The following is an 11,239-nucleotide window of genomic DNA, read 5'->3' as shown; positions in this document are numbered from 1 at the left end:
GGAAGTGTCTTTTAGTGTTTATTAACAGGCATCAGTACCTATGAATGAAAATTAACATTAGTTATTTACAATATCATCTCAGTATTAACATCCATTTACCATCTCTGTGATTGTCTTAAAATATTATCTTATTGTGACACTATCATACAAACAATATGGTCCTTAAACATAGTACAGGTGATTTACCTTTGATATTAAATTACAATATTACAAAGAGAGAAAGCAGCATTGAGTATTGCAAGAGTCTGTGTTTTCTTAAGAGATGTAGGTCTTGAGCTTCTGTGATATGGCTCCGCAGCAGATTGGACATTTGACCAATTTCTTTGAACATGTCTCACACGCCACCAGATGACCACATGGGATGAAGACCATGCAAATATCTTTGTCCATACATATTTTACACTGTTTTTCCCTCTGTAGCTTCATTAGTTTCTGCAGGGGGTCCTCATCTGAAAGATGAAAGGAAAAAAAGGATGAGAATGTATGTGCTCGTAAATTGTGCTCAGGTTCAATTTGATGTAGCTGACAACATTAGTTGTTGTTTGTAGTGGAAAGTTGGCACAGTATATGGGGTAAAGTACCTTGCTGCTCCGACATGGCAGTCACACTCTCTGGTGTGTTGTGCAAGCAATCCTCCAGAAGTGCTTCCACGTTGGAGTAGCCCAAGCCCGTTCTTCTGATCTTCATCAAGATGGTGTTTTCCACCACACACGGCTCTAGACCCATTCCAATAGCAGTCTGAGCAACCTCAGACTGGAGTACCCCTGAACACAAGAAGGAAACATCAGTGTGTGCAACAACTTCTTTATTTTAGTATATTAGAAATTTACACCAATCAGGCATAACATTATGACCACTGACATCAGGTAAAGTGAATAACACTGAATAACACTTCATCATGGCACCTGTTGGTGGGTGGGATTTATTAGGCAGCAAGTGAACATTATGTCCTCTTATGTCCTTGAGGCGTTAGAAGCAGGAAAAATGGAAAAGCGTAAGGATTGGAGTCGGTTTGACAAGGGCCTAACTGTGATGGCTAGACGACAGGGAAAGAGCATCAAAAACTGCAGCTCTTGTTGGGTGTTCCCGGTCTGCAGTGGTCAGTATCTGTCAGATAAGGCCAAGGCTCACTGATACACGTGAGGAACATAATGAGGCAGGTGGTCATACTGTAATGTCTGATCTGTGTATTTGTAACTTTCATTAGCGTTTGTTTACGGAAAGAAAAACATCACTGCGTATATCACAGTGAATTTATTCTGATTAATTGCTTGACGCACGTACACGCACTTTTTAATTTGATCACTTTATTTCACGTCCGTGTAAACAGTGAAGTTGGAATTTTCTATTATAATGATTTTTCAGATTGTAGAAAAAAAACTGCATCAAATGTGGCGATTTTCTTAAATGTTTAGAGTCATAATTTTAATCAAAAGGGTAGACAAAATAAAATATTGAAATATTTACCATTCACATTTCCTGAAAATCCATTCTGGTGACTTGAAGCCTGGAAACAAACAGTTAAATGGTTATTTTGAGTGTAATTATAAATATGGCCCATGTGGTTTGTGATATTTCCCCATACTCAAACTTTTGGCAAACCAAAGTACTTCACTTTAACAGCGTAAGTGCACTGTTTTTAAAATAAGTTTTTTTTTTTATTTTTTTTTTTTTACTTTGACTAGAAATGACAAAATGACAATATTGTCATGTGTCACTTATGTGTGCATCTGTGTAGCTGTCTGAGAGACATACATCAGGCTGATTTTGCATGCCTGCACAGAAGTATAAAGCCTATTAAGAGAACTCAGATTAGAGCAGAAAACCACAGAAAAGTGTTTCATGCACTGCAATAATTGGGCTGCTCTAAATGCCAGTTACGTTTAGCTGGTGCTGTTATAAGACGACCTGACCAATCTTTTTTCTTTTTTTTTCAACAAAGACTGGTGTATTTTAATTCTCTCCTTATTGTGACATCTCTGCCCAGTTTATTTTGGGGAGTTTTTCTTTACTTCAATTCTGTCCAAATTTTGGATTTAGACATTTGTATACACAGCAATAACTTATCATGCACTTATGCCACATGTAAACACATATTTAGTAACAAAGATAAGCATATCACTGGCCAGAATATCAGGTGTTCACCAGATTTACCTTTGTCCTTAGACTTTGAAGAAATTCAGTATTATGTATGCAGGTTTACAAAATCTGCTTACTTTGCAAATTCAGCAGCAACTTAGCTATTTAATCACAAAACATAAAAAGCAAAGTGGTAAATGCTCTGAAAACTTACAGCTCCATTTTGTCGTGGGCCTTGCAGCTGGATGCTGTTGACAAATTCTTGTCCTTTTTCTGCCAATAGGAAGCTGCATCTGAAAAACATGCAACTGAATTAATACAGAACAAAACAAAACATAAACTGCCACTACATTGGTTAATCTATGTAATGTATTTATATATATATATATATATATGTAAATATATACCCAGGGTAGTGTTTGGCATGTTCTTCCCAAGGATCTTCCTCAGGCTGCCAGCCTTTCAAACCTCCACCACATTGAAAACACAGCACCTTGTCTCCAGTCCCTGAAACATACACACAATTTAGACCTCATAAGGGCCATGATCAACCCCACCCAGCCAACTTAGTAACTCAAATTCTTTTTGTGTTGCTCTACCTATGCTGTAGAAGCCAGCTCTGGCAAGCCTCTCATGGTCAACAGGAAGCCTGACGTCTGCAAAACTATGAAGCCTCTCCTCAAAGCTGCCCATAGGGATGTGAGCATTTCTGTGTTGGCTGTTGCTGCTGCTGTCCTCCTCCTCCTCCTCCTCTGTGCCCCCCAGGAACGGTATGTTGCCCACATCGTGTCCAAGGATGAAGAAGCAGTTGGGAAAATGTTTGGTATGTTCTCCCCAGGCAGTGTCCCCTGTTTCCCAGCCAGCCAGCATGCCAGCACAGCAGAAACACTGTACCCGATCGCTCTCCCCCAAGTAGTAGAGGCCAGCTTGGGCCAGATCACGGGGTGTCACGGGTGCAGAAGACGGCCAAGAAGAAAAGGTCTGACGCCGGGCCTCCTCACTCTTCATGTGAGGGACCATAGGGTAGGTGGACTCATCAACCACCTCTCCTGTTCTCAAACGAAACTCTAGGTCCTCTGCTGCTTCGTTGTAGATTGAACCATTAGTCAGTGTGGTATCAGAATTAGGGTTAAAACTGTTGCGGTAGATGCAGTTGAGAAACGTGCATGATGGGGAAACCTGTGACAGAGGGATTGCATGATTCAGTTATTAGGGAACAGAATGGAGAATAAAAAAGTTAATTACATTTGTTTCCAATACTATTATAATCACCTCTTTATGCCTCTCTACAGGTCTGTCACCTGTGCACCAGTTTTCCACAGTCGTCTGACAGCAGTAACAGCGGACACGGTCGGCTTGGCCTGTGAAATAAAAGCCGGCTCGAGCCAATCTTTCTGCTGGGACCTGCTGGACCAGGCTGGAGCCACGGAATGAGTCCAGGCGACTCTTCAACAAAGAAAAATCAGCCATATGATCCGTTTCCAAATTGCTGTCTTGTCCAGGAGCACACATGATGGAACCTGCAGAGTGGGATCACTTGATGGACAGAAGGTCTGCAGGAAAAACAGAGACAAAGAGTGCCTTTAAATCTTGAAGTCAAGCAAATGTCTAAAAACAAAGTTTAATAGGTCAAACAATATCAGAAAATAACTATGCTACCTTTTCTCTACTATTTGAAATGCAAACTTCTACAGTGCACTTTGAGAATAGGCTCCTAGAGGGCCACTGTGCCTTTAAGAGAAGCACCCAGTCAGTAATCACATGTAGGCATTGAATATTCCATGTGAGGGATGGGCACAGGAGAGGCAGGATTGTCTACAAACTAGGTACACCGTACACGTAATATGGTGGTGTGTGTGTGTGTGGGGTGTATCCCATGCCAATACACCATAAAGATGTGAGGCAGTTACGCAACTTATACTCATTTACAAAAACAAAATATTAATATTGAAAAACCAATACAATATTTACGATGTAGAACTAAAAGAAGAGATAAGTATAATGGACACACATGTCACAATAGTTTAAAACGCAGAGGTACATGATGTGATATTGGTGCAAATTATGTTGCAACACTTCATGGGAGAGCATGTCACACTCCCTCAAAGATATTTTCCAAGAAGGTGTGACTTTAACTACTCATTAAAGTATTTCTGTCAAGCACAATGTCTTCTCTTTATCTGAGTGCCTGGGCTGCCTCCTCATCCAGTATAGGTACAGCTAATATTCTTAAATATGTAATTATTTGTGTGTAAGGCTAAATATCAATTTAACTGACCTCTGACAGATTAGATCAGTAGCGCCAGATAATATGTCTTTATGCACAGGGCATTGTAACCTACATACATCAGCACTAAATAAATACCTATTTATCGATCTAGCTGTCCTAAACGGTGTTGATTAGAGAGGCTTGTGATCTTTGGAACAACTTGCGCGTCAGCACCTAAACAGTGTGACTAAACTACTCGTGCATTTTGTGTAACGTAACACGAGAGGCTTTTGTAAACACACTCCCAAGATCTGGATTCAGTCCAAGTTGCTCCTCGCAAAAGTTTTGACGTACACGCCGTCAAAGGTATGCAATAACGAGTCACAGCTCAGGAACCCACCAACCACGTATTTACTGGCCCCCGAAACCTCGAGAAACGCAGTCACGCTTTCAGTTTGACAATAGCGACTGAACAGCCCATGGTGTCTGGTGGTGGGTGAACGTCGATGAAAGCAAACGGACTGCTGCTTTAATCTGACAGCTAGCACTTGGCTAACCAGACACGCACTGCACCAGCTCCGTGGCGTACTAATGGCCACAACAGGAGTTCAGGCTTTGCTCAGTGCGTTTTTTTTTTAACAGAAACAACAGACTTTGATCAGTGCTCGTTAGCTGCAATGTTACGTTAGATAGTAGGATTGACAAAAAATATCATCTCACGCTAGCAACAAATGTTAGCTAGCTAGGTTAGCTTACATATTCTACGTTTAAAAAAAGTTACAATCGTCGCAAAACTTTGATAATTATCTTTAATACCTTACAAGCAGCTCCTCGGTCTGTAATTCTCGTCAGTCTTTGGCGTGGACACCGCCTACAGGAGACACCAATGATTAACGAGAACTCCGTTTATAAGTGACCTCGGTTTCAGGAAGTGAGAACACCGAGGGAGAACTGCGCAGCGCATCGGCTCGTGCGCCGACCACCCATTTTGACGTCACGAAATCAGACATTCCGCTGAGTTTTAGGCCGGGGTTTCCCAATAAAAATAAAAACCCATAGTTGAATTATTACTACTTATGTAAATACGATTCTGAGATATTTTTACTTGACTAGTTACAATTTTGCCACTTGTACTTAATAACGTTACATTTATGAAGAAACAATTGTATTTTAGTCCACATTTATTTCAGATCTATTAAACAGAATGTACCTCCTTGGCTTGTTCCATTAAAACCAAATATTCTTGCATTTTAATGCTTGTCATCCTTTCCCTTTGAATACTATATTGAGGCTAGGGTCAGGTTCATGGGAAAAGCTTACAATTGTGACTTGTTTTAAAATAGTTCAAATGTTAAAGTCCTTTAAAGCATTACAGATATGTAAATGTACTTTCTTGTACCAAACCACACAAAACCGTGGTATGGTTGCGATGAGGTCATGAAAATAAATCCCTTTAGAGGGGTGTAGGTGGGGTATTCCCTATAAAACTCATAAAGCCCCGCATTTTAAGGTTCAACAGTTTACTTTCTTTTTCATTTTATTTATCATTAAGTTGTGCTGTGACTTGTGAATACACCAAGTGAGCTTTGTTGCACTAGTAACCACATCAAACATTAATATAACAGGGTAGAAGAGCCAACACTGCATCAAAGCTTATTGCTACTTATTTTACAGTGGCCTACATTTTTATTAATCTATTTTCCTAAACTGTTTCAATGCCTGCTCCTATTCAACTGTCTCTGCATTAACACAAATACCACACTAATAACAATAAGTGAATGAACATCACTCAAACATTCAAACAAATCTGACAATAGGTCAAATGACAAACAGCAAACAGCTGGATCCAATGCACAAATATATCCCAAACATACCATGTTAAGAGTCTGACCACTGATTTTTATTGAGTTGTTTTTGCAACAAATCAGACTTCACAGAAAATAGGCTGTAGTTTTAGACTGCGCTTAGTGCAGAAGAGTTTTTTTAATCAGACATCTAAAGTCTGTATAGCTTTAAATCCAATGCTGAGGAGGTGTTGGACTGATGCAGTTCGGTCCAATTTTTCTCGCTCACGCTGCCTCATCTTCCACATGTTACACATCTGAATGTGTCACACCAGTCCACTCAATGAGGATTGACAGGGCAGAGAATTCTCATTATGTAACTTGGCGACGGTGGGGATTCAAACTGGAATAGGATTTGTAGGTCAGTAAGTCAGTGCATCATCCCTCCACGATCCGGCGAAGTAAGTTGCCTAGACCACCCTTGGCTATCTGGAGAGGTGTCTTCTCCTCTTTGTTCTCAATGTAGATGCTGGCTCCATGTTCTACCAACAACTTGGCCGCTTCCACACGCTCCTCATCACACGCCAAGTGACTGGTGACAAACAATGCATGCAGAATTGTAAGTACAAGAATGCTTTTTTATTAAGGTGAAGGTAAAACTCTCAGACTGATAGCACATTTTATAAATTATCGTTAATGCAGAAGTTAGGCTCTGATAGTGGCCAATGTCAGCTTCCCCAATGCCAACGACAACTTCCTCTGTGTCTGACGCTGTGGTGTGTGTTATCGCTGCACGCACACGCACACGCAGCATTAGTTAAACTTAGTTTGACACATTCTAGATTTGTGTCAAACTAAGTTTAATGGTCAGATGACTTACAGATAGCTTCCTTACAATCTATCAGTGTCCTCTCAAGGTTTAATTAGTGTCCTCCAATGTGTAGACTATATATTTTTTTCTTTTAATATAAATGGACTAATTTCAATTAAAATCTAAGATTGTTCTTTCAGAATGTCTTTTTTTGTGGGCTATTGGCTGATTAACTGGCCATCAACCATTTCCTGTCCCAAACTATAACTTTATTCTATCAGCCTTTAAAAATCCATCATCAGTCGATACCTGTTTGGATACCACAATCATCCCCACTATTTATTCACACTTACAGTGGGGTGTTGCCCTGTGAGTCCTGGATGTTTGTAGAAGCACTCTGTTTGAGAAGCAGCTGGATGAGACGGTAGTTGCCCTTGGCTGATGCTCTGTGCAGAGGAGTAGACTGCAACTTGTCGGTGGCATTGGGGTCTGCTCCATTTTCCAACAACAGCAAGGCAATCTACAAAGAGAGTGAAAAGTGCTTTACTCTACAGTCACTCACAGGCATCCTTATTTTAGATTTCTCTGTCCCATTCACATGAAATGCACAATCTCAGTTCCTAGAAAGGTAAGCCACTGTTCCTGCGTTGGTTAACAAGCAGCACTAAAACGGAATGTCTATTTTAATCTCACATGGAAATATAATTTTAGATGCCATAATGAAAATGTGTGTGTTTCATCTGATAAATACTGTACATTTTACCATTCATATGTCTGTGTTTTTGTGACTTTCTGCATGTTGCCAAAAGGTTGATTACAGGGTACTTTCACAGACTTTTTTCAAAACATTATATTTATTACCTGGTGGTAAGGGGCAAGTCCCAAAGGTGAACTAAATAATGTTTAAAGTAAAAGGAAAAAAAACTGCAGTTAAAAAAATACAAAGTTAGGTGATGTTTAACAAACTTTCCTCATACTGCCATTACTTTATATATATATATATATATATATATATATATATATATATATATATATATATAAACATATTTCATCTCAGTATAAATAAGTAATGACATATGTAATGGTAAATTTGAATATTCCTTTGTTTTAATCACTTGTGACGTCCCCACCCCCTGCTTTCCCTCCAAGGTATCAGATCTTCTTTTGTTTGTCATTTCCTCATGATATACTCAAACCCTTTTGTATTTTAAATTGCGTTGATTAGACCTCTTAATCACACTCCAGGATGTCGGTGCCAATACCTGTGAAAAGATATCCTGAGTAGGGGGCTGACCCCTGCAGCAGACAAAGGGGTGTGGAATATACCTGAGGGGGCGTTCCTCAGGTATAAATGTTTATGTCTCCCCATTGTCTTTGTCTTTTCTTACCCATCACCGCTTGGATTAGAACTGACCTTTCCTAGCAAGGAAATAAAAAGCTTGTCGGCCGGCCAAGTCTCTATTTCATTATTCACCAACAGCAAACAGCAAAAATTTCCACGACACATAATACCCTACTCATTCACATCTGACGAATCAATGATTATGGCCAAATGTCTATAAAAATGAGCAAGAAAGTTCACTTTCTGTGTGGCTTTTTCGCCCGCAAGTAAATCTCATCATTGTGGTGATTCTATGGTATGGTTTGGTTCCCCATGCTTGTTTCTTACTAAGGAGGAAGGTGGAAATTGAATGCTTAAAGCATTCACACTATTGTTATTCAAATCTTTATACTTATTATTCTTACTACTTCTTCCCTTTTTCGGTCTTCAACTACTTCTTCATAGTTTGTACTAAATTTCAAATAATTCATATATCAAAGAGTTCAGCTTCTTCAGGAGAATATAGCGTACATTCAACTTTTTCATATCATTCACACTTTTCAAAATATTCAAACTTTATTGAATTTTTTCCCCATTGAAATGAATAGAAACCGTCTTCAAACTCTTCAAATCTTCTGCTTCTTTGAACTTCAGCTGCTTCAACATACTTTCACCTACAGACTTCATTAAATTTTGAAAACGTTCACAAAACATCATAGTATTCACGTTGAATTCAACTTTTTCATATCAGTACCCTTTCAAATTTCATGATCATTTTGGACAAAATTCAAATTTATAATGGGAGTCAAAAATGGCACAGAATGTTGAGAACGTTTCCATGGTTTTCAGTCGTTGTCATTGTTGCGGTAAATGCATGGATCTATTAACGCTGGCTAACGGATGTCAATTTGTGTGATATCTATCGTTAAAAGCTGGTGTGATGATGATCAATGCGTTTTACAGATTTTCACTGAAAAAAAATTCTGTGCATTTACCGCGACTACCGAAACCATAAACTAAAATTACTGTATAATACCGTAAACATAAAATTCCACCGGAAGAGCAAAACCGGCTTACGTTTTTGACATTCGGAAAAAGGTGGATATTAGTCATGGTTCAACAATGTTTTAAAGCTGTCAGTTTTAAATATATTTGAGTAGACTTCAGCAGAGACGTTCTATATTGTGCCTAGAAGGACTTTGACTTCAGCCTTTCAATTTCTTCATACTAATCTTCAACAATTCAAGTAATTTCCAAGCATTTCATACAGCCTCCTTCTTACATGTTCTACTTTTACTCTTCAGATATTGTTTCATCTATATTAGTAATGGTTCAACATCTTTTCAAGCTGTCCGTTTACGAGTAGACTTCAACCTTTCAATTTCTTCATACTAATCTTCAACAACAATTCAAGTAATTTCCAACCGTTTCATACAGCCTCCTTCTTGCATGTTTTAGTTTAACTCTTCAGATATTGTTTCATCTTTTCAAGATTGCTTCAGCAATTTCTTCACTTAATTCAGCATTGTTTCAACAATTTATTCAGATCATTCAGCCTCCAGCTTTCAGCATTCACCCGTATTTCCTTCAGGAAATGCATTCTCTAGTCTTCATTGTTATACAATGAAAGTACCAACAGCTATTACAGTAATAATTAATAACAAACCCTGGAGCACACTAATTATTAAAGTTATCGTTCAACCTCAATATGAGAAAAGTAGAGGGCATTTAAGTGAAAAACAATTCATATTAAAAATCTTTCTATACTAATCTGTCTATCACAGTGTGCTTAACAAGCTTGTAAAGTAACTATTGAAAAAATATAGTATTGAAATTAATTTTTTGCCATTGAAAGAAATTACTAAATATATCCAGAAATAAACTGATCTGTATACTGGAAATAAAGCATCAGAATAAACTATAATCAAATTTGAATACATTTTAGATCACAAGCATGAAGTACAGTCAAATGACATCATGTGGTGGATTAAACTATTAGCTAATATTACCACAAAGTGGGAGAGTTACCTCATATCTGTCTTTAGAGGCAGCATAGTGCAGAGGAGTGCAGCCATTCTGATTCACCGAATTCAGCTGAGCTCCTTTGGATATTAGAGATCTCACAATGTCTTCTCTGCCTGCAGATGCAGCAATGTGAAGAGGAGACCACGAAGCCTAGGAGGTGATTATACATGTTAATTTCACAAAAAAATAGGCTGTATAATATTGAGATCTTGAGTAATATATTAAAACAAAGTCACACCTTACACCACACGTTACACCTGTCTAATATGACATCCCTCCATCACTTTAAATGACAAAACTACTACATCACAATTGGTTTTATACAGAAGAAATATAAATACAGTTGACAAAAAACAGGCGTAATTTACATCATCTTGCAGATTAACTTCAACTCCCAGGTCGAGCAGAAACTCCACAATGTTGGTGTGGCCAGCAGAACAAGCCCAGTGAAGGGCGGTTCTGCGGTCCTGAAATAACACAAAATCTACAATTAAGAATGTGAAAGTTGGCATTCAGTTGATATTTTCCATTAATTCAGTAATGGCAGGATAATGCAAGCAAATGCCGCGGGGATTTGCTGGGTCATGCACTTACCTGGTCCGTTTTGCAGGCAAGCGTTTTATCTGACAGAATACACTGTTTTAATTTGTCAAACTGCCCCGTGTAGGCAAAATTACAGACCTCCACATTAGATACTGAACCCTCCATTGTTGAATGTACTGGAACAAAGTGCCAGACTAAACTGATAATAGCCAAGAGTTTCAGTGCTTTAGAGTTGTTTCGCTTCCGATTTGAACCAAACTCAGAATGACTCAGGAAACGATCAATTTTACTTCCGCATGGCTCGATTTTTTCCCCTTCAAATTAAAATACTGTTAGTGTCTTACACTAAATTACCATACCATGATACAATGTTAATAATAATTCAGATAATTTACTTGAGTAAAAAAATATACCATAATGTAACGGCTGTATTTATAAGCTTTATGTGTTTTGAGCGTGGTGTATTT

General features: G+C 38.5%; 2 protein-coding genes across 2 annotated transcripts; both read right to left on the bottom strand.

Moving 5' to 3' along the window:
- Window positions 1-2: 2 nt before the first annotated feature.
- On the bottom strand, window positions 3-5,263 carry xiap (X-linked inhibitor of apoptosis). The gene is made up of 8 exons (XM_083980548.1): window positions 5,105-5,263; window positions 3,352-3,632; window positions 2,679-3,258; window positions 2,487-2,586; window positions 2,294-2,372; window positions 1,468-1,507; window positions 582-764; window positions 3-449 (listed from the first exon to the last, which is right to left on the bottom strand). The coding sequence occupies exons 2-8, from the start codon at window positions 3,589-3,591 to the stop codon at window positions 256-258; spliced, it is 1,416 nt and encodes a 471-aa protein (XP_083836674.1). The 5' UTR covers window positions 3,592-3,632; window positions 5,105-5,263; the 3' UTR covers window positions 3-255.
- Window positions 5,264-5,753: 490 nt separating this feature from the next.
- Window positions 5,754-11,020, bottom strand: psmd10 (proteasome 26S subunit, non-ATPase 10). The gene is made up of 5 exons (XM_083980550.1): window positions 10,824-11,020; window positions 10,598-10,696; window positions 10,233-10,379; window positions 7,237-7,403; window positions 5,754-6,664 (listed from the first exon to the last, which is right to left on the bottom strand). The coding sequence occupies exons 1-5, from the start codon at window positions 10,935-10,937 to the stop codon at window positions 6,511-6,513; spliced, it is 681 nt and encodes a 226-aa protein (XP_083836676.1). The 5' UTR covers window positions 10,938-11,020; the 3' UTR covers window positions 5,754-6,510.
- Between the last annotated feature and the right edge of the window lie 219 nt (window positions 11,021-11,239).

This window comes from Trachurus trachurus, assembly GCF_905171665.1.
Source record: "Trachurus trachurus genome assembly, chromosome: 10".
NCBI classification, from domain to species: Eukaryota; Metazoa; Chordata; class Actinopteri; order Carangiformes; family Carangidae; genus Trachurus; species Trachurus trachurus.
Note: the sequence above shows the minus strand (reverse complement) of the source record. Positions and strands in the feature narration are given on the sequence as shown.

Excerpts from the sequence above, each read along its gene's own strand:
- xiap (XM_083980548.1), bottom strand. The coding sequence starts at position 3,591 with ATGTGTGCTCCTGGACAAGACAGCAATTTGGAAACGGATCATATGGCT. Across the intron at positions 2,587-2,678 it reads AGCTGGCTTCTACAGCATAG|GGACTGGAGACAAGGTGCTG; the intron begins GTAGAGCAACAC and ends TGTATGTTTCAG. Across the intron at positions 1,508-2,293 it reads GCCCACGACAAAATGGAGCT|GCTTCAAGTCACCAGAATGG; the intron begins GTAAGTTTTCAG and ends GTTTGTTTCCAG.
- psmd10 (XM_083980550.1), bottom strand. The coding sequence starts at position 10,937 with ATGGAGGGTTCAGTATCTAATGTGGAGGTCTGTAATTTTGCCTACACG. Across the intron at positions 10,380-10,597 it reads AAGTTAATCTGCAAGATGAT|GCTTCGTGGTCTCCTCTTCA; the intron begins GTAAATTACGCC and ends ATCACCTCCTAG. Across the intron at positions 7,404-10,232 it reads CCTCTAAAGACAGATATGAG|ATTGCCTTGCTGTTGTTGGA; the intron begins GTAACTCTCCCA and ends CTCTCTTTGTAG.